The sequence below is a fragment of the Lasioglossum baleicum genome, chromosome 2, assembly GCF_051020765.1.
Source record: "Lasioglossum baleicum chromosome 2, iyLasBale1, whole genome shotgun sequence".
In the NCBI taxonomy this organism is placed as follows: Eukaryota; Metazoa; Arthropoda; class Insecta; order Hymenoptera; family Halictidae; genus Lasioglossum; species Lasioglossum baleicum.
In genome coordinates, this window is record NC_134930.1 from 13,107,358 (window position 1) to 13,131,438 (window position 24,081).

Genomic DNA, 24,081 nt, shown 5'->3' on the forward strand with positions numbered 1-24,081 from the left:
GCCAATGGAAGTATCACATGTTCAGTTACGGATTAATCGGGCGATGTGAAAATTACGAGCTTCTCAAGTATCCCCTCTGGGTAGTTGATTTAAGTCGGCGAAAATATAATCTGCTCGAACACGATCCAGCGTATGACGAAGCCCGCGAGGCTGGAATGGTTAGAACGCGGAAAAGAACGACGCACGAGGAAATCTGTGTTCCCTAATGAGTTAGTAAAAACGAATTACAGTTTCGTTTTACTATGAAACCAGGTATACCGCGTGCATAGTCTCGTTAGTACCGCAAAAGGTTGGCACTAGTCTTTCTAGTCTCCTCCCACTGCTTCCCTCGCTTTCATTAACTGCCAGGCATCAGAATAATGGCGTTTCCTCGCGCTCGTAAACATACGCGCGCAGTTAGTGAAGCGATTCATACTAATCGCTTTTTTCCCGGTCCAATTTGAACGATGCCGAGTGAGTTACGGGAGTTCTCAAAGGTTACGGCCGCGTGAAATGCGTGCCCCACGCAAAAACCTCGCGAATATCTGGATTTTATTGGCGACCCGTTAATTTCAAATTTTCTATTTTTATTACCGCAATTATTATAGAGCGAGACGCATCAGCAATTCAGATATTTGCCCAGCAGCACTCGCGTTGATTGGGGTGAAAATCAATCAACGCGAGTGATAATAAATTAAAACAGATAAATAATATTTCAAGCAACATGTTATTTTATTTTATAATTGTTTCAGATCATTATGAAATTGCTCTTCGAAGTTATGTTTAGTGACTTGGTTATTGGAGTGATCTTTCAATGAATTTTACTTTAAACATTATATCTTTTGACAAATGGAGTATAAAAAATTCGATTCAAATGAATCAATATTATTTTAATTAGGTGTGCAAATAAGTTCTTTCCCTTTTGTTTCCAAATTCATTCCAAATTCAAGATTTTATTACATTTTACGTACATAAAATGAAATAACATCTTGTCTGGTGATTCCCAATCTTTCTGTCAATTCTTCTTTATCGGATTTTCGTTGAGCAATTCCTCTAACTGACCGTCATCAAACTTTGTCGGTGCACCTGAACGATCGTCGTCTTCCAAATAAAATAAAAATGATCTCTTATTTTTATTTCAAATAAAATACGCCCAGTATTTATATATGTACGCCCAGTATTTAAAAATGTACGATTGTCATAAAATGCGTCGACAAAGCAGGAAATCAATTGTAAACTCAGTGTCAATGTTTTCAAAAAAGAGTTCAGCGCACGCGATCATTTCACCACACGCGTACGGATACGTCTCGGATTCTGCCACACGTATTCTCAAATTATGAAACGGGGTATACTACAGCGTGTAGCGGATACTGACGTAGGAGCGTATTCTCAACGATCCCCGTGTCATAAATCTCGCCGGTCCCGATATCAATATACCTTAGCCCGGGTAACCGATTGAAAAAAACATCGAATTACCGTTCGCTTTCCGTCCCGTTCGGTCGTTATTTCGAAATAATAGCCGGCTGTTTCGGCGGAAACCCGTTGCGATTTATGGCCCGGGAAAGATTATTGCGTCCCCGGGAACGTGTGCGAACTGACCCGGTCTTATCCCCGACAGCTTCAGTATACGTATGTACATATACATATAGATCGCGAGCGGCCCACGCGTATGGAAAGCGGAAGGCATCAATGAAAACACCGGGTTGCGATTCCCGGAACGATCAGGACCGATAGCTTTTAGCCCCGAAGACCTAAACAATGCCGGATATTCGTATCACTTGGTGGATAGTAGATAACCTCGGTGTCTCTGTTCCGCGGGCCGGTATACTCGGCTCCCCTCTCGCTCTATCTTCCTTCTAGCACCTTCCTCTTGGCACAAGGAGTTGCCGACAAGGCGGTCGTCGATTGCAATTTGCCGATACGATTCTACCTGCCGCGCTGCACACCATGTTTCCTCCTCTCCTCTCTCTCTGCTCTATTATCCTCGTCCTCGTCCCGGCCGCGCGCACTCTCACTATTCCCTTTCTCCCCGAGACTACCTGTATCTGCGTCTTTCTCTTTCCGCCCGGCCCCTGGCTCTCTCGGTTCTGCTCCGCTCCGGCTTGAAAATCCTTATATCAAGGCTAAGTTGGTTTGTATTAGGTGGCACCGGTAGATACATCTTCCCTTTGGTAACTACCCGCGCCTCGTATCCGAGCGGCGGCGGGTCTTCGGCACGCTCTGACTGGTCAATAGGGATCGGTAAGAGCCGGGTCGTAGACACTGACGACTCGTGTGCGATTGCTACCCGGTGCCGCTTCCGATTGAACGATGCGTTCGCCGTGTGCAACGATACTTTGCAGCCTTTACCGGCAGATCTGTTACATTGTCCGCGCCTCGAGACCAGCCGCAGTTAGGCTTGTCGACGCGTTTGTTAACACTTTATTACCCGGAAGCCCGTTACCTAGCTGGCTTCTGTAGCCGCGGTCACTGGCTACAGACAAATTAATTCATCCAAAGAATCCGGAAAAATGTCCCACCACCACGCTAATTTTTGCTTGCTTGACCCGAGGGACGCACGGTGCCTCGTGCCAATTTGATACATTTTTTTTTCACGTAGTAGATGATGTCATTTTCTGCCATTTGCAGAAAACAGTTTATCTGAAGCATTGTGACTTTTATCCTTTTAATGAAATATACGTTCGGTTACGACTTTCGCGACAATATTTACGTTGACATTCATTGTGCGCAACCCTTTCTGTATCCAAGTAGACCATTTTTTAAGTGAACTCTAGGCGCACCGCGTATACAATTGCTAGGCAGTGAATGAGTCTGATCCGTCACGCTTCGAGGTGAAACGCTATTCGGGTAAACTCGGGGAGCCGGCGCACACTGGGCCCGATTGAAGAAACACGCGACATGTTTGAATAACTCTTAAACCACTGAAGATATTGCAATGAAATTTGAACTGAATTTTTTAAAAAAATAATTCCTTCTCAATGATTTGTGACTTACTACTGTTTAATCATTTTTATTAATTTCTTTAATTGAATTGTTCAAAATGTGAAAGTTGATTTTTCCCAAAATGTCGCGTGCTTCTTCAATCGGGCCCAGTGTGTGACGTCACTGAGAGAATTTTTGGTGCAAGGTATATGTGAACCCGCATTCTCAATCGAAGCTCCGCCATATTTAATCGACGGGACAATGGACCAGAATTGCGTCCCCTCCCCTTCGCTCCGGTCTTATAATTCGGGGGCAATCGCCGATCTTCGGGGGCTCTGTTCGGGTGTCTCGCCCCTCTCCACCAATGAAAAATTCGCGACGGTAGCCACCCCACTTCCTGCGATCCTTGCGAACCCAAAATTTAGGCCGCGTTGTCATTAGTATAATGAGAGTAAAAATGAACACGTGTGAGTTTCCGTGAGTGAAAGTGACAACCTCATTTGTTATCGAGATGCAGAAAGTGTACAAGTGTACGACGCAATATGGTGACCGTTACGAAGTGAGTACCGTTTCCGTAATGCATCGTTCGATAGAAATCAAAATTATTTACATACCTTAATTTTTACTAGAATTAATTCTATGTTCAAGCGAGTTATTGAATTAAAAACTTCTTTAGACACACCGCGTACACAATATTTGCTGAACCGTGAATGAGTCTGATCCGTCACGCTCCGAGGTGAAACGCTATTCAGATGAACGGGCAGGTGTGCGTCGCGCTGTATTTGTAGTGTAGTGCAAACATGAATAGGTGAAATACAAAACGATATTAATATTTAAACAGACAGTTAGTCTATGTTCGATTTGTTAAAATTGTTAAAAGAAGACGTCCACTTTTATTTCGTTTCCATTTCTTACAATGGACAATTTTTATTTTGCATGAAGAACCAGAATGTTGTAATAACTAATAATTGGTATATTAGGCAGGGTTGGGGAAAAGTAGATTTCTGTCATGTGATACAGAATTCAGCAAGTGAACTTTTTCTGAAATAGTAGTTGCATATGGAAATAACATTTCAAATATGCAGGGTGTCCCACGTAGCTGTCGCCACGATTTTTTCACGTAAAGGATGATGTATTATGCCATTTGTAGAACAATCGATCTGAAACTGTGTGACTTTTATCATTTTAATATGAAATACACAGGGTCCGTTCCAGTTGACTGACAGTGACTTTCCCCACAATGTTTATGTCGACACATTCCTTGTACAATCACTTCTGAATCCAGGTACACAATTTTTATTTTCCCAAGAGATCCGTAGTCCAGTTATTAGGCTTGAAGGATTTGATTAGTCTAGAAATTTATAAGCCCGACTTTATATACATCGTTCATTCATAAGAAAAGTGACACAAATCAAAGAAAGGAAATTTTACACGAGAGCCATTTGAAAACTGCCTAAAATAATTTGTTGTTATTTAGATACTAGGTTAATTGTCATGTGTACACACCACATTTATATATTTATTATTATACTTTTTTTAGAAATATATTTTGAGTTGTGTCACTTTTCTCATGAATGAACGAAATGTAAAATAAATAATATCTAATTAGTAGACAGCGGATCTTTATGAAAAATAACCGATTTCAAGTCTCTAGCTGATCAGGAAGTTAGTTTAAAATCAATTGCAAAATTTGCCACCGAACAAACAGACAAACAAACAAACAAGAAAGCGAGCTAATAAAAACGTGGTAATAAACATTTTTTATGTGGATTACAGAGTGAGATAGAGTAACAGTATCTTTAAATTTTTATAACATGTTTACTGTTTTAAATTACGCCTACTAATTGTTGCCGTAAATGCATAAAAATAATAATTTCAATATAGTTTCTATCTAATATAGTTTTAAAGTGTTTAGGTATTGAAAAAGTACAATTATTTTAAACATTCTATGCTTGTTGGCTTGTTGTGTTCATCGTTGACTATCTTTTCCGGGACACAGCAAAAACCGTATTAGAAGAAAGAATGTGTTGTAACTGAACAGGTGCAGTACGAGTTGCGCTAGTTGCGTTTGTGTTGAAGTTGCGTTCATCTTGAGACATCCTGTAGACGCCCATTGTATCGATCGTGGATTAGGATGTAGCTTGTCATCGCGAAAACCATGCGGCGTGACGGTTCACAATGGGTCGCTTTTCTGGGCAGGCTCAACTCGATCGGAGCTCGTGGATTTTTATATTTCCGAGATGCTTAACGACGCACAGTGACGAGGGAACTTGAATCATAACAATTGCGCCGCTTGTGGCTAGCGTTTGTTCCTGTATTGTATACATACGTTGTTATATAAATTCGTGACAAGACAGTATACTATAAATATTCATCTTGCGGTCACCTGAGAGCTCGTGTTGTTGCATAGGAATAAATACATGTCTTTTAAATAATCGTGAATCTCTTGGCGTGTCAAAACTTCGTATCAATTTCTTCTTTGAATTCTTTGAATCCTTATACAAAATAAAAATTGTATGCATTACTCGCAAGACCTAGGAACCAAGTAGGAGTTTATATCTCTCCTTAGTCGTTTTATCAAGTTGTAAGAAATTGATCGATACTCTTACGTTCTCGTAAAATCCCTTTATTGTTTGAAGTTACACTACGTCCAGTTATGAAACACGGAATATACCCTAGTCTGCGATCAGCAGGATCTCGTCACGATCGGAATAATTAATATTCATCAGTATCACATGGCTAGAATGGCCACCAAGGCGTTCGTTCTTGCTGGAGGTTCCATCGGTTGTTCTTCTCCGGCACCCTCTCTCGCCTCGTAACTCTCGGGACATTGATAGTTTGTTTGCGAGTCCCGGTCCCCCAGTTTCTCTTGGATCACGGAGCGGTCGCGAGAACGCACGGCGATTTCTCAAGGCGGTTCCGATCGCGTAGCTCCGATAGTCGCCGTCCATGGTTTCCAACCCCGGTGTCATTTCATCAATTATAAGCGCCGATGGAGATACAAGTACAAGCACGGCACAGAAACACGCTAGTCCGGCGTGCGAACGCTTCGCGAACGCGTGTACGTGCACCGTAGTAGAAGGGAACATGTACGGACAGGGCTGGGCAGGGTGCCAACCCATCCGTAGGCGTTCCAGCCGATTCGCTCGAATAGTCTTGAAATGATCTCCGGCCGAGCAGTCGGACTTTCCCATGGTGTGCCGTGCCGTATCCCTATTGACAGCCAGGCAAGTGTATCACGCTGGATTTCTAAGTATTGTTGCACCAAAGAAAGTAAACCGCACCGGGCCGGGTCGGACCGGGTCGGGCCGATCGACCAACCACCCACCCACCCATCCGCGTGGACCTTCGATTATTAATGGCAGCGGCGGTGGTCGCTGGTCCGTGCAGCACAGGCGCAGAAGTGTGCATCCGGTTTTCTACCGGTGCGGTGTTCTCACTCTCTTTTTCTCTGCCAGCCTCCTAGAAACCTCGTACCACAGCGCACAGTGGTCTGAGAACAGCAAAAACCCCATATTTTCAAGTTTATTAAAAAAGCAAATTTTTTATATTTTTGACTAGTAGGAGAGTAAATCAAAACGTTTCAAGGATGAATCAGTTCAAAATCCAAATTCACTTCGTTGTAGATCGTCTTAAAGTCAGCCATGCTAAGCATTCCTAGTTTTCAGCATAAATTCAAGCGAAAATAGATAAATTCAAGTAAAAATAGTAATGTACATAATGTTTTCTTTTCTGGCTTCCTTCAAGGATGAAGACCCGGTGTAAATCGTGAAAAATGTTTATTTTTAGTTTTTTCGAGTAGTTTTGCAGATAATGCTATTAAACGGGGAAAAGGGCAACGTTAGTGAAGTTTGAAAGACGATATCTCTCTTGCGCCAAACTGCGCCAACGTGCCAATGCAAAAATTTGTAGATATCTAAGCAAACAATAAATGCAAGATTCAACGGCGGTACCCTGCGGCTTTGGGTTTTATCTCATGAAATGTCGATGAGAAACGCGTCGAAGAACGCTCCGCTTTCAGGAAAATTTGACGTACGTCGTGCGTTATATTTATGTCGAATTATATTCCATTTTAAATCTATTTTTTAAATATTTAATTTAAGTGAAAAATGTGTATTATTTATTATTAATTTATTATTTATTTTTAAATTTATTTATTATTTTTCGTGCCCGAACAGAAAATAAACGTTACCTGTATACATAGTAAATTTCCATTAAATCTTGTACATAAACGTATACTGTTTATTTCATTTTCTTTTATTATAAATTACATGAAATTATTATTGTTTTTAAATGAAGTTAAGAATTAATTATTTTTTATTATCTTTAATTTAAATTGAATTATATTTCATTTTAAATTTATTTTATATTCAATTTAAGTGTAAAATTTATTATTTATTATTAATTTATTACTTATTTTTTAATGTATTTATTATTTTGCGTGACCAAGAACAGTTACAAACATTTTTGTCGAGATTTTCCGCGAAATAAAGCTTTCCTAGGGTTTTTGCCGTTTTCTGCCGCTATCAGACCACTGTGCGGCGTTATATCGCCACGTTCTCGTGCTCTGTAACGCTGGAGCCGGCGTCCTTGTGCGGCACCCAACAACAAGAAGCGAGCGACCATCGATGATTGTAAGGATCGATCCCCGTTTTCTTACGATTAGCTTCTTCGTTCTTTTTTTTTTCCTCTTCGCTCGAGAGCGAAACCATTACCGCGCCGCAGCTGCGAAAATGGGCCAACCGTACGCATCAGATTCACGCTGATTGTTCCACGAAGCGGATCATATTTGCTCGAATTTTCTCCGCAGATTATAGATGTCCGTCGAGTCCGACCGGAAATGGAAACTCGTATTATCTCGAAAGAATTTGCATATTGGGCCTCTTTGCGCGCGGTTCGTTATTATACGACCAGCTTTCACGCAGACACTTAACACGTTTCATCAGTTTCGTAGCTCGGTTTATTTACCAGGTGTGTTTCGAAGTGAATGAAAATAGGGGTGGGCGGGGACTCGAAAATTAGTGATACTCGGGTACCCGGAAATCTCGGAAATTTATATTGTTCGGTGACCCGAATGTCGTAGATTTTCGAGTTCCCGACCCGACTTTGACTTCGACTTCGGGACCCCTAGAAATAGTCAACATTTTATTGTTGTTGCATAGTACAGCTGTGTACAGCGTCGTTAATCTACCCTCTGTGCGCTGATATTCTAATGTTCACCGTGTACAGGGATATAATTGGAGTCTATACATTTTTTAAGCAAAATGTAAAGAAAAACTTTTCCGCATGAGGTATTTGTTAAACTTTATTGTATTTTAAAAGATAAGTATGCAGTACTTAAAAACTTTGAAAACCTAGAAAATCTTTCGAAATTTTCCATTCGTCAACTTATTTCCGGTTTTATCAGCCTGGGGTGCATTCGCGCCCATTCACAGAGAGAAGGTTGACCTGTTCTCTCCCACCGTCACAAATATGTGACATCCATAATCTGACAGTACGCTTAAAAACAGTCAAATTAATTTGATGCAGTTCGTTGTTCAAAGTCATAGTAGAATGCATAATTTTCAGAGAATCTCTCTGTGACTTTCTTCAAAATCGTCAAAACGATGTTGCCAATAAAAGTCGAAATCGAAACAAACAAACGGACTCGAATCATCTTCTCGAAGATAATCGTTCGAACCAGTCGAGATAAGAAGCGCCACAAGAAGGCTCGTTAATATCGCGATCAAACATAAAGAGAAAATGGTTTGTTTCGCGCGAGGGGGGATTGAGCCGCATCCTCCGGTGTGCAAGATGCGCGCCGATATCCGAGAATCGAGGGTTCTTTGTGTGGTGTCTCGCGGCTTTTTCCCCGGGTTCTTTCACTTTTCTCTGTTGGCCGGCTCTCCGGCAGCACGATCATCCCGCAGGTCTGTTTAACCAGCGATTACGCAGTTACACGCGTGTGCAGGTGAGGCGCGGGTATAGAGAACAGAGCGCCGATACCCCATTACGCGTGGTTCGTTTATTTTGCGGCTTTGCACTTTACAGATCTTACTGTAATATTCCTTTGTACTTACAGCAGCGGCTGGATCCCCTCTCATTATACTTTTTATCGCGCCGGCATTATACGGTGTGCGTCCTATTTCTCGTCCGTTCTTCCCGCTCGTATCTTCTCAGGGATAGCTCCCTGTTCATCTACCCGGGCCGCATCTCCGCGGTGTGTCCGCGTCACCGTGTCCGCGTCCTCTCTGTTCATCCTCCGCGACCCTTACCTCGCCCCTTCTCTCGCTCCCTGTTCACTTTCAATTCCTTTAAACTCCCCGAGAAGTTAGCTCGGTTTTACGATACCACGCCGCAATGCCCGAGAGGCTCTCTCTCCCCAGTACCGATTCCAAATGAAACACCAAGACCGCCTCTGGGATCCGACGAAGAGTTAGTTTCAATCTGCGTACATTCCATTTAAGATGAACAGTTTTTTGCAAGGCCGAGGCGAAGCGAGCCGCCGATTTACACGGCGTCCAACCACCAGAAACAGAAGCAAAACGGGGAAAATCGGCAAAACGAACGAAACCGCCCCGCCTCGCCAGCGGAAAAAGAGGGGGCGAGAGAAAAAATATTCGTCCCTGCGCCCGAAGTCGCTGATCAGCTTCGTTAAAACACGCGCGCCTACCGTTTACCCGGCTGGAGAGGGTGGGAACCAAGCTTAATTGGGAGAATTTACGCGGTGATTCGAGCCCCACATAGTTGCGTGTTATCGATGATGAGAATCTTGTAGATGTTAATGTCGATCTTACCGTATTAATACCCCGGGCATGCGCTACAAAGTTGCCCGCGAACATTAGACCACTTTTCCTCGTGGTTTTGCATAATTGCTAGGCAGAAACGAAAACGACGAGCAGCCGGAATTCAGTAATGGCTGTCGCGGAAGCCGATCGACCAACTTTTCCGAAACTAATGGCGCACTATTTCTGGCGACCGCCATCTATTTGTTTGCCCGCGTTCCTCGTCGAACTCTTTATCTACCGTCGGAACTGACTCCGCCAAGTTTTGCTTCTCACGCTGAACTGCAAAGTCCTCATCGTTCCTGTTTGCCAGGAAGTTTTCATGCACTTGGCGTTGGGCGTGTCACGTCTAGTTAATTGAAACCACAAATTCATCCGGCAATCGAGAAAAATGACTCGGTCCAGGTGTAAAATAGTAAATGTTGCCGTTACGTACACGTTTAAAGTAAATAGTTGGGAATGAAACTTGATTCGTTTAAATATGGTGGAGAAAATTGTAAACCAGTTCGAAGTTTAAAATTTTTAATTTATGTATCCGAGACTGTATATAGTACTTAATTAACCCTTAGATTGTCGGCATTTTTCCACTAAAAACAATATTATTTCCGGCATGCTTGTACATAAATCGGCTTATTATGTCCAGAGTTGGGCATTAATCGATTACAATTTTAATCATGATTGATTGATTAATGTGTACGATTAAGAAAAGAAATCATCGAAAAATCGACAATTGATTCAATCGATTGATGAAGTTATTCGTCAATCGTTGAATTAAAAAAGCAATCATCGAAAAATCGACGATTGGATCAATCGATTGATGAAGTTAATCGTCAATCGTTGATTAAAAAAAACAATCATCGAAAAATCGACGTTTGATTCAATCGATTGATGAAGTTAATCGTCAATCGTTGATTAAAAGAAGAAATCATCGACGCGAATAACATTTTTGCAAAAGAAAATGTTGCTTCAAACGATCTCGAGAACCTCCGATTTCCGGCTGTTGAAAGAATTTTGGGACACCCTGTAGATCGGAAGAAATGTTTCATTTTCGAGTTAAGCTAAAGGGCTAAGGAGATATTGCCATAAAATTGTATGTATCGCAAGAATGAATTCGACGAGCGGAACGTGGAAGGGAACGGTATTAAATTTCATGTAACATGGTGTTTTACGATGCTTTTAAAGATCCGCAGTCTAGTTATGACATTCGGCGTTAATGGGTTCTTCTTTCCCGCCGAAAAACTTTCGTTAGACAAAGGAAGAGAAAATCCGCGAGGTTAAAAGGGGTGTCGGTTGACGTCGTAAATCGTCTCTCCCCTGAATTTATGCGTAATCTACGTTGACCTACGGCGGACGGTTTAATGTTGCAGAGTTATGCGTTGAGGATGAACAGGGCGAGTGCCGGTGCTCGCGCGCGCGCCTATTACGATACACACGCTCGAATCTGCATACAGGACGTTCACACCGATATCAAACAGCAATTTACTCGTAACTGAAAAACGAAAGGAGCTACGGGTATTTTATATGTAGAGTACGATGATCTAAAACCAAACATTTTCCGAGTGAGAAATAAATTACAAATGAAGACGGCAATCTTAATCCCCTTATCGGCAGGCCTGTAATTTTCTTCGTATTATACGAAAAGTCTCGTGTTTATTGAAAACTGACTTGAATCATGAAGTCCAGGGCTCGTTAGTCGCTCCCTCGATTTAAAGCGTCCGGTAAATCGTCGGAGTTTCGCTAAAGTACCCGTATTTCTGTCTTAATAAGGCTAATGCATAACTGGACTGCGGATTTATGTGTTTACGGCACAAATAGTGGGTGTAATTTCAACACAATAAAAATATGACAAGAATTTAAGAGTATCAACACGTTTCTTACAATTTCTATGTTTTGCAATAAATGCAAACGATTTTTAACTACTTTTACAGGTCTAGTTTATCTTTCACATATTCCTAGTTTATCAAGAACTTGTCACACCTGAGACTATCAAGAAGACGATAGATCACTCGATGAATGACCAATTAAACCTACGACGCTCGCAACACTCAACGCACTGCAAGAGGTAACACGTTCATAGAAGACGGCGGGGAAAAAATCGTACGGGGAGAGGGGGTTGTCCGAAAAAAATTGATTAGAAGAGTTTAACGAGAAACGTGTTGACCAGCATCGCTTTGGACAGAGCTTGTACAAGCTGGAGGGTGGGAGGCCGAGCAGTGCGTCCTGTCGTCGCGTCGGTGCGTGGAAGAGAGCGAAGAGAGGAGCTCGCACGCGTGTGCACGCGCCGATGGCGAAGCGGATGGCGGATTGCGGTTAGGAACATAACCGACCTAGCCCAATCTCGACGGCCCACGCGAGTCCCTGCGAGGGAGTAGCCGCGTATAACGCGTTCCCCGATGAAGCCGGAGCAAGCAGAAGAGGCCGACATGCAGACGAGGGAAAAGAAGAATGAACCGGCGGCGTGGGGTTAGGGGAGGGGGGGGGGGCAAAAAAAAGGAGGCAAAGAGGAAGGCCGGGGTACCGGTGTGTGCTGTAAGAGTTAACAGGGCCGTGCGTGGGTCACAATGCCTTCGGGGTACAAAATCTCCTTTCTTCGTCTTCTTCTTCTTCTTCTTTGCGGTCGCGTCTTCTTCTTCTTTCTCCCTTTTCTTTCTTTTCCTCCTCTTCGTCGCCGTCGCCGTCATCGTCCCCGTCCTCATCCTCATCCTCAACCTCATCCTCGTCCCCGGCCTCATCCTCTCGTGCTCATCCTGGTCGTCCTCGTCGTCGTCGGGTACGTGCCACGACTCGTTATGGAAAGCATACGGGATATTGTTGCTCGTATATATGGAGAGTACGAGGGAAGCGCGCTGTGCTTGTACTATGCAGATGATTCCGCGATATGGGCTATTCATTGTGAGTCATTTAAGAGTTTATGCGGTGGGTACGGACCACGGTCGCGTACCGCGCGATATGTTATTATATTGCGTATCGAAAGGTCCGCTGCACTGCACTGCACTGGTAACGCATGCACCGCGAGCCTCTCCTTCACCGATCGTAGCTCGCGGTCCTTCGCGCCATCCACGCCATCCGCGACGGGAACACCGAGGCGACTCCTTCGAGATGGAATATATAACGAGTGCAGGTGGATGCGTCCGAACCCCCGTGTCTTTCGGACTTCTCCGAGAAACCCACCCAAGGAACCACTGAGTTATGATTTTAGACGGGCTACGCTCGCTATGAATTAAGGGCAACGATCCTCTAGCCACCTAACGTTTACGACCGACCAAGGGAAATTTATTTGCACTCGAGCGATCTGTCAGATTTATCAATTGAATTTATATAGGCTTTGCACTCCATATTCACACTTTTTCAAATCAATTTCACCCTTTTGCAAATCAATTTCACCCGTTTAGAATATTTAAAATTAAGTACGGTTGGAAGCGTCTCCCTTGAGTTCAGAAGAAGTCGCTGAAGAAGAAGAAGAAGAAGGGTTGGCTGTGATTGGTAATTACTAGACTGCGGATTTTTATGCATTTATGAAGAAATTGGCTGGACAAAATATAAAATAGCGAACAATTGGAAAAATCTAAGAATATTGTTCGGATGTTTTCAATGTAAAAGATTTATTAAGGGATGAAGTGAATTTTTATTTAACTCCTGCTGGCCACAATCGTTGTAAAATATTTTTATTTTGCATAAACATCCACAGTCTAGTAATTACTTTTAAATAAGCATGTAATGTATAATACATCTTTGCAATGAATAAAATTTTGAATTTCTTAACAATTAACTTACATTTGATTTGATCTTTTTTACAAAAACTGACTTGAAAATACTTCATTTACAAAATGGTGAATTTGGAGTGCCAAACCTATTTAGTTCTCTCTAAATGATCCTGGAGTACTTCAATAAATTCCTCTTTTACTAGCAGTAGTTGAACACGCTGTAGCACAACAAGTTACAACAAGTTACAACACGTTACAAGTAACATAGCCAAAGCACAACATTGCGTAAGAAAATCTCTGAGTTTTCCGAAGAAATCGATACTTTTGACCCGTACACCCCGAAGGGTCACGATTAACAACCACAAAGAGGGATCACAACGAATGTAGATATTACAGTGCGCACGCACCGAACGCAAAGCACGGAACAACGTAAAATCTCGCGGCCATTACAAAACACTTGTCATCGAAGCACCACGATCAAGGTAACCGGAACGACGAGAATTACGTAATTCCATGGAGAATCGGACAGAATTTAACGAGGATGAAGGAGAAGAGACCGGACCAGCGAGGCATATCCCAAGCCGTATTTTCCCCGGCGGGAATCATGCTCCTCCACCGGGACTAACATTTTCTTAGAGGAACACGGATAGTACACGCTAGATAGTCCGCAGCCGTACCGGCTCTTTTGTAGAGTATCGATGAATAAACAGGCAGAGTTGCGATAAAACGCCCGGAGCCCTCGGTGTTCCCGGCGCGTTATGCATGCGAAAGACCAAGGGTAAATGACGGAGGTGGCAGCGTTGATGATGGTGCTGATGCAAAACATGATAATAATAATGACGACGTAGACGTCGTCGAGAATGAAACGGACACGCGTCTGCCCGCGTCCCGCGTTTTCTTCGAGTTTTATGCGGCCGAGTCCCGACGCGCTTGCTTGCGATCTCGGCTAGCGGAATGAACACGCGATCCTCGGCCCCCGGTGCCCTTCCTGGCCCTCCTTCTCTCTCTCAGCTCTGGTCGCGGGAACCATCATTATCTCTATCTAATTCCCCTGGCCGCGACTTTGGGCAAAGGAATAATTGGAAGGGAAGAAAGGAGCCGCCAAGACCCCTCCAGCTACCAATACTCGAACAACTCGCACCGTTCACGCGACTCTCGCTCCCCTTTTGGATTATAGTCTGTCAAACGAGAGAGATATCTCCGCTGAAATTAATCTGCGCCCAGCCGAAAGCTGCTCGCTCTCCTCAAAGGAACGGTTAAAAACAGATTACGCGTTTACTTAGAGCTTTCGTGACCGCCGATTTAAGGGTGGCCGCCCCCCGCCCTAGGTTATCTTCTCCGATCAGCACATCTTAGAGTGGGGTTAAAAGTCCGGCGGTTAAAAAGATCCGACTTGAATATCATTTTTTGTAGGTAGTGTGGAGGATATTTATTAATACGCAATATTTATTTAACCCTCGTCCATCCCTCATTTCAAGAGCTGAGTGTGTCCCTCGGTGTTAAATTGACACAGTGGTAAAAGGTCGACGAAATAACAAGGTAAACAGTTATTTTTCGATGTTTTTTATTCAAATTGATGAGTTAACATTTACATCTTTTTTGTTACGTATTTTGGTTATGTGTTTTCGCTTTAAAAAACATAAAAGTCACGAAGTTTCGGGCTTTATCTACAAATAATAGAACAGTATGATTTATTTCAAGAAAACAATGTTAAATGGACACGAGACGGATGTTCATCGATAATATCGAGTCAGACTCGCGTAATGATTATTTTGTCGATGTTTAATCATTGGAGGGTATATACATAACATAGACATACAATATAAATTTTTTTTTCTTGTAGGAAATTATGAGTAGAGTTCTAACCTCTGTACAGAGTACGGCAATAAAATCAACTAATATTTAAAAATGACTAATAGTCTTCTTGAATGTTAGTCATAGCAAAATAGTCATTAGTCAAAACTTTTTGATTAGTTAGTGATAACTAAATGGCAAATAGTTAGTCACAGCTCTAAGTAATCGTTAGCTATCGCTTATTAGTGAATTAATAGTTGATGATCAGTCATCGTTCTTTAGTCATCAGTCATCATTTTGCGATTAACATACATTAATGTTATTAACTAGTTATCACTAACTAATCAAAAAGTTGACTATTTTGCTATGACTAACATTCGAAAAAACTATTAGTCATTTTTAAATATTAGTTGATTATTGCCCTACTCTGCCTCTGTAACGATAAAATAAATCGTGGTGCAAGGGGTTGGAGAAATTCCCTGGCAAAACACGTGCATTGCAATGGTGCTTGTGTTTTTTTAACGCGACTGTTGCAAATCGAACATTTCATATGCAACGATCGTTAGTTGATCGTAAAATATTTGTGATCGTAGTCGAGCTCTCCTTGCCGTAATTAGGTTAGTAGAAATTTGCTGAATACTGACATGGTTTCTCATGCGTTTGCAGGAGGAATACAGCCAACGCAGACGCCTATCCACTCCCAGCGGCAGTCCGAGTCCACCCAGACCGACGAGGCTGTCAAGATCCACAGGTACACTGACCAGAGATGACGACACATTTTGCGACTCGACACACACCCTCACCAGGGAAAACCAGGGGCAGGAAGCTGAGAGAAAGGGCTGGTTCAAGTCCTTGTCCAGGAAGAACAAATCGAATATGAAAGTGAGTTTCAATTTTCACGCCGCAACATCTGTTATCCCTTAACCTTCACTCTGGGTATGGGGGTGTGAGCGTGAATGGAAAATTTCAAAGTCCATTTAGGAATGCTATTTGCGACTTCTACATATATGTATAGTGACTTGAAGAAAAATTCGGACGCTCTAAAAAAGACGATAACTTTTTTAATATTGTACTATACGATATGAACTTTTTTTGGGAAAGTAGAGCAATTAGTTTACTACAGGATGAGAAAAAACTTTTTCAAAAAATAGCAACTGATCGTATTTGTAGAAAAAATACTAAATGTTGCATTTTACCACTTCTTTATGTGGCTGTCTATATTGAAAATTTAAAAAGTACGTTTTGTAGATCTGTGTCGATAATATGCACTGTGAAAGTTTAATCAAAATCGGATGATGCAGGAAAAAACGACAGCCATTGAAAGATGTAAGAATTCTTAGATACAGGCCGAAAATCGTGAAAATCTGCTATTTTTACTATCTTTAAACGTTTGTAGGTCTCTGCAACGTCGACCGATTTTGACGAAATTTTCAGAATATGTTTAATTGACACAGATTCAAATTGACAGCAGTCCGGAGGGCCGTGGGCACGCCGCGAGCAGCTAGTATTTCATAAAAAAATGCTGAAATCATTAAACATATTATTTTTGTTCGTAGAGGTCTTTTCTATATTGTATTAAATTTTGTAATCTTTTCATACTTACCGTCATGAGAATGAATACAATTTCACGAATTTTTTTCTTCACATGTCGCACTGGAAACATGCAGGGGTGTGACCACCCCCAGTGCAGGGTTTACATTAGAATATAATGTAGGTACCCAGAGTAAAGGTTAAGTGTCACATCAGGACCTTTCTAAAATTCTGTAAAAATTTTGCTTGCGACCTGTAAGTACATAATTTAAAACTAAGTAATTCGAGACCCTGAGTATAGATCGAGACTTCCGTGGACCTCGTGGAAGCGTTTATTATGTACGATATAGTCGTCTAGTTTGAAATTGTAAAAGCATACGTGATGGAATTTTGAATAGTGACATACGACATAAATTATTCTTGTTCGTGACATCATTCATCCGGAACGGTTCTATAAAGTAATCAAATTCAACGAACGTACCCGCGGAGACTCGCTCCAAAATTGGTAACGAGAGTGGGCGATGTTTTTATAGAGAATGGGACTCTGTATATTTAAAGTTTGTTGCATGCATAATGCCACGGTAAACGCCTACGTAGTGACGTGACACGTTAGCACGAAAAATTAAAGATTCTTTCACCAAAAATGGCTGCTCCTGGCAGCGTCGAACGCATTCTTTTCGGATGAGAAACAACATCGAACAAGAACCTGAGGAAATAACATATTTTTACTTTTAAAAAACTCTTTAAGGGGGTAGTTTCCAGGATTGCAATGCATGCGATGGGGTGTTTCAGTAGTCAAAAAAGATCAATCTAGGCCGTAGTCGCCCTCAAAAGTCCCTCAAAAATCCCTTATTCACCCTCCATATTCATCTGATTCATCCCCACATCACTTACATGGTCAAGACCAGAAGTGTCATGATTAGACTGCGGATCTTTATGCATTTATAGCAAAATTGAGTAGATGAGAATCAAAACGGTTGAAAACTTTGTACAATCGAAGATGTCAATATATGACATCTCCTCTATTAAAATCATTAAGGGAAGGAATAACATCCAATTCAGTTGCTATTTCTTGAAATCGATGCAGACAATTTTTATTTAGCATAAAGATCCGCAGTCTAGTCATGATCAACGACGTTGAAACATTAAGACAAGAAACGACGAAGTTTCGAGTAATGAAAACGCTGCTAGAGCAAGCGTATACATTCAGGAGAGGACTTGGAAGACAATGGAAGCACCGAATTCGAGTATGATGTGGTTCCCCGAACTTTATGAACTATGTATGTACGTAGGGGATTCGTGCGATTCGATAATCGGTTGAATAGCGTTCGTTGTTGGAGTCGAGCGAGCATTATGACGCGGCTCCGCTCGAAACTGGAATAAACTCCGAAGCGGAGGATTTTTGTGAATCGCATCCGATAACGAGCGGAACGGTGGATCGTGGTTCCGGTTATCGGGTTCGCGGCGAGCCGAGTGAGCCCGGTGCATTCATCAGTCAGAGCGCAGGTCGCTACGGAGCGGAGCCATTAGGCTAGTACAACCTCCAATTACCAGTTTGATTAAATGCTTAACTAACTCCGCGCTCTGTGGTTTAATTTAATCGCGAGATTAAGTGCCGATCAGGGGGCTGCCTAGCTTAACCATCGGTCCGCGGAATAATCTCTGTCAGGGACCGATTCCGATCCTAGCCGCTTCGATAGGCCGTTCGGGATGATTGCGTGCGCGTGAATCTCGCTGTGGACGATGATCTATCGGATGAGCCGATGCTCCGAGAAAGAAGAGAAGAAGAAGATGGAGGAGAACGGGCAAGGGAGAAGAAGAAGAAGAAGAAGAAGAAGGAGGAGGAGGAGGAAGATGATCATGACTCATGAAGGCGCCACGGATAGAAACGAGCCGGGAAGCCGCGATTTTTTTCTCCTTTCTGCGCGAAGAATACACCTTTGTGCTCGGCTTTATTGTATTTCGTGTACCCGCTCTTTCTATCCACCAGGAAACCGCTCGTTTTTCCTCGCCTTTCTCTTGTCCACCCGCGATCAGGCCGACGATACACGTTTCCACCTTGTTACCACCGCGTTCCCGTTTCCACGTTGTCCGGAATTTTTCCGGGAAACCCGTCACTGTTACTGCCACGCTAATCGGCGATTTCGTTGTTACAGGCGGTGGATAAGAAGCCCAGGATACCAGAGAGCGAGATCTTGACGACCGGCACAGAGGACGAGGAGGCCTCCTCCGCGCCCGAACGGGTCTCCGTGCAGAAAAACTTGCGTTTCTTCGGCGACACCGATCAGGAGTCCGTTTCGTCTAATAGAGATCGCAGGTGAGCGGAAGAACGGTCTTCCTTACGGTGTCTGTGTCAGATTCGATCCATGTTGCCAGAAGATTCGACCAACAACTTAATAATTCCTAGAAAACTTTTTAACAACTTGTGAAAATGATGATAGTGCAGCTTCGATCGAATATTTATCATTATTTTTAGTATTTATTAGTCGGTGTACACTTAATTACTGTTCCAGAAGCAAACGAGCCGACGACCACGCTTGTTCAGGGCGTGATGTAACGACCTCCAGCCGTCATAGTTTGGGAATTCTTTCACCGCCCCGGAAACCACCAAGACTCGCCGAGAGTGCGTTGTCTTCCGGTGAGAGTACAACAGGGGATAGCAGTCAACAGAGTCAAAACTCCCAGAGATCGCAAAGATCTGTCGTGTATCTTCATGCTGCTACAGGTCGGTCTTTCGAAATCTTCTTATTAACACTAGAACTACCAAACCAGTCAAAATGACTGGTTTTACAATTTCATTTTAAAATTCCCACTTCATGTTACATTTTTTTCGCGCGGTCATTTTGTATACCATAGCCATTGGAATAGGGCCTAATTCTTTTTCATACAACAATATTTGACTAGCCCTAAAAATGACAAAACGATTGAAAATCTCTGAATTGTTGCAGAAAGTGAACTATATACGAATGGAATGCTCTGATATCGAGGATGGGGAATTCTATGAGCATGAAGAAAGTAAATCAGAAGAAAATGAAATTGAACTTTACAATGATAATAGTAATAAATAGGGTAAATGTTACGTTTAGGGGAGGCTAAATAGTAATAAAAGGATAAATAGTAATAATGAGATTATCGAGACGAAGAAAATGTTCAGGAGTCCAGGGAAAGTAAATTAAAAAATATTTTGAATTCACGTAAAAGAAGAGGTGTTTTGTGTGCCTTCAAGTTCTGAAGACGAAAATAAAAGTATACAAGATCCAGTTGGGAAAAATAAAAGGAGGGTCTAAAGCTGGAAGAATACCACTACATAATATTTTCAAATATATTCTGCCCCATAGTCCTCTCGTAAGATAGTAATATAAATCAATAAATATAAAAATATTCTATTATTACATACTTTTTAAAGACCAGTCATTATGACTGGCTTTGGTAGAACTAGCTTCGTCTTAACCTCGGTAGTTCTAGTGTTGAATACCACTCTATTTGTGTGGAATAGTTGCGCAGGAGAAACATTATTGGAAAAACAATTTTTAGCAAAACTTTGTATATTTCCAGTGGGCGAAATACCTGGCCCCAATGAGAGACGCAGAGCGGCGAGCAGGGAGGAATTAAATCGACCTCTACAATCTCACACGAGAACGGTATCGAGGAGCGTCAGCGTTCTCGCGCCCTGGAAGCCGAGACACTACAGAGAACCTTTTGAAATCAATTACGACCAACAACTGCATCCAAAGTCAATGGCGACCATGAGACGCAGACAAAGAAGTCGCGAGACACTGAGCCGTCGTGGAAAAGACGCTCGACGAAGCAAGGACAATCTCTCGAAAACCGGTAAATCTTTGACTGATCGTGAACGTTCTCACATTTTTCGTTCCCTATGACTTTCAGAAAATCGACTTTCTGAAGTTCGAAAGATCAGACTGGCTCTCTTAAACCCTTTCACTACAAATGGACGAGATATCTCGTTTCCACGATGTCGAAGAAACGACGCTATGGACGAGATATGTAGCTCGTGTATCTTTATTATGGATATGCAGTGTCTTATTTGAAAATGTGTCACAAGTAATCGATTTTTAAGACATGTCATCGTTGGTGGAAGAAAGAAAAGAAGAAAACACAATTAAAGTTTGTATTGCTTATTTTGTATGGAATGCAGAGGGATGATTGTAATCGATGTAGAAAATCTAATATACAAAAATACAAACCACAGTGAAAAATCTCATCCAACAGTAGAATTTGTAGTTTGCAAAAAAAAAAATGGCCGAGGAAGGAAACCAGATATTTCTGTACAAAATTGTTCCGTCGCATTATGCATCTCACCATGCTTTCAAGCATTTCAAACAAAATAAACAAAAACTTTCATTGTGTCAAATATGGAGCAACGATGACAGGTTTTCAAAATCAATTACTTGTGTCCAACTTACAAAGAAAACACTTCATATCAGATACATCGTTGTGCAAAATAAAAACTTTCCATCTGAATCGCAAGAAACAGGGATGAAATAAAAATTGAATTTATTTCTTAATATATTTAATAGATTAAAAGTAATACAATGACACCTTTAATTTCTTCCAATGTTCTTGCTGCTTTAAATTACACCTACTCATTTTTATCATAAATGCATATAATCCGCAGTCTAGTAATAAGGATACACGAGATATCTCGTCCATAGAATTGTACGTACGACAGCATGATGACGAGATATCTCGTCCACAACACCATTCCTTCGACATCGTGGAAGCGACATATCTCGTCCGCGGTAGTGAAAGGGTTAATAAATGTAAACGTTCTACTTGTATGTACCAGCAAATCGATATGTGCTAAATCTGACAGCGAACGTTCCGTTCTAGGTACAATCAATCGCAGTACATTGAAATCGAAAGACAAGCAGAAGGTGGATAGAACCGTTTCCACGGAATCGTTGGCCACCAAGTCACGCAGCGTCAACTCGAAACCAGAACTAAGCAGGTCCACGTCTGTTCCACGCGATCCGAACAAGAGCGCGGGATGGTTCAAGCTGAAGAGCAAGAAGTCCCGAGCTTGAAGGAGAGGCCATTGATCAATGCTAGTCTTGAGTTTCATAAGTAATTCGTTAATTATAAGGGTCTAATAATAAACGTGTCGTCGTACCACCGCCATTTGCGGTGAATAACTGTACGGAGCTAATATTACCATTTTTGTTCTGTATTCCAATGTGCAATGCAAGCATCGAGGTACGAAAGAATTAATGATACTCTTATTAACCGAAGTTAAAAATTATTCGACAATCTTCCTGCGCGATTGTAACCGAGAGCAATGTAACGTTTAATTGCGTTCGCGAACCACTGGACTTATTGTATTCCCAAACAAATTATGGCCACGTACACATTCGTAACGAAATGTAAAATGTACTGTATGTAAGCATGTTCTGTTTCTCTCTGATTAAAATTTAATAAAACACATAGGATATCAATTTTATTTATAAAGAGATGCCCACAAAGAAATAATATGATTAGATGTCGTTCAAATTGAAGGAAATATAAATTTCTATACGAATCTTATCCTTGATGGATAGGATCTTCCTTCGATAATGGAGCCTTCTCTCTGCCAAATTTAACAAATTAAATTTGTTGGGTGAGATGAGAACGCAATCAGAATAATATACTTCGCTGATCTTTCATAACAAACATGTTTATCCATCGCTTAATAAGTTCGTAACTGCATTTCAGCAATAAAAACAAAAAGAAACATTCCATGCATTTGTTCGTGTAATTAAAAGAACGCGAAGCGTGTGGTTTACAAAAAAAAAAAAAAAGAAAGAGAACAGAAGAAATTACTTTATTTCACCGTGAATCAGAGTGCCATTTCCGTTTCTATTAAGTGTACAAACATTGTTCCAAGATAAATCAAAATTTCTAAACGTGCAAGGTATTTTAATCTACGAATGTAACAAGGTAATATCGCATTAATATTAAGCTATAGTGTAATAGCGCGAAAATAAAATATTTTTCAAATTGTGTTCGCAATGATCATGTTGCGCAAGTGAATAACTAGCAATTATGTATTATTTTTAAATGTTTTATTGTGCATAGGTCGACCTGATCTTACTTACATATACTAATTGTAAATATTTGTAATAATAATCCTTATTTCTAACTATCTTCACTTTGCTTTATTATGTGTCTCCACTTAATCTTTCTCTTCAGTTATCAATAATTACAAACCGCAGTCTTTGTTACGGAGAAAAAGTTGTTTTACGAAAATAAGGTATATACTAGCAACTGTGAATGGATCCCTCGGAAAACTGTACGAAATTTTAATAACTGTTATACTGTAATATATACCACCATCTTTATGGAACTTTCTGCAACGTGTATTGTCAATTGGACTGTCAACAACTTTCATTTCCTCTATTTGGTGCTACTTGCGTTATATGTATATATGTGAACTATTATGGTTTGCATGTAAATATAATGGATATATAGACCATTTATATTGATTCATCAATAAGTTTGTATTAACTATTAACATAGTTATTATTTCATCATATATGTAAGAAAAAGTGTTAGAATGCCTAAAGATGGAAGTGTCAGAATAAACTATATATTTTGTAACGCAATAATTAATTTGAAATAAACAAACATCTAAGCACAGTGTACCATACGTTAGTCTGTGCTGTGAACATTACACAGAATATTTTCAGTACTAATAAAACATCGTAGCATCAGATTTATATTCCATTTATTTCATAACAGCATGCAACCAATCTTTATATTTAACATTTACCTTTAAATGTGTTTTTCTCTGTCAGTCTTAAAACTGGACACTCTTATAGTTTCCATCTAACAAGTCGAATTTGTAGGCAATAGATCTTTTCCTTCCCCTCAAGTAAACCTATTACAGCAAAGTCGCGATCTAGCTCCCTGAGTGATCTCCACGATCACTGTACCTTCGCCTACCCCTTCCACTGGGGGGGCATCCCCGCGAGGGTCACGAAGCTCGAGCTGTGTTTATATGCTGTCCTTTTCTACGCTTGGCACATTTGTACTTTTGGCGCGTTCGGCGAAATCGACGCAGTCGTAAAAGAATAGTTTCCCTACACGATCTCTGTAACGATCTCTGGGCGATGGGAGCTAGATCGCGTCTTTACTGTACCTCTGGATCTAATGTATTGATCATTTGTCTGTTACGTTTTTTGGAAGATAATATATTTCCCTCATTTTCAAAAAACAAAATCAATACATAAATTGAAACCATAATTTCGAGATTATATAATCATTGAGTCATTTCAATAAGCACACATATTTATAACATATTATTTGGTATAATTTCAGCTCGAGTTTAATAAACATAAAACTAAATTAATATCTATTCATTAATTATTCTATTCATCACACACCTAGAACAG

General features: G+C 41.2%; 1 protein-coding gene across 2 annotated transcripts in view; it reads left to right on the forward strand.

Annotated features, from left to right (window-relative positions):
- The window catches only part of Blo (bloated), a 188,337-nt gene extending 165,008 nt beyond the window's left edge, over positions 1-23,329 (forward strand). For both annotated transcript variants that reach the window (XM_076439688.1, XM_076439694.1), the window contains 5 exons: positions 15,830-16,045; positions 18,850-19,010; positions 19,207-19,418; positions 20,249-20,524; positions 21,545-23,329. In XM_076439688.1, coding sequence (XP_076295803.1) covers positions 15,830-16,045; positions 18,850-19,010; positions 19,207-19,418; positions 20,249-20,524; positions 21,545-21,738 — 1,059 coding nt within the window. In that variant the 3' untranslated portion in view covers positions 21,739-23,329. The remainder of the gene's footprint in view (positions 1-15,829; positions 16,046-18,849; positions 19,011-19,206; positions 19,419-20,248; positions 20,525-21,544) is intronic.
- Positions 23,330-24,081: the final 752 nt, after the last annotated feature.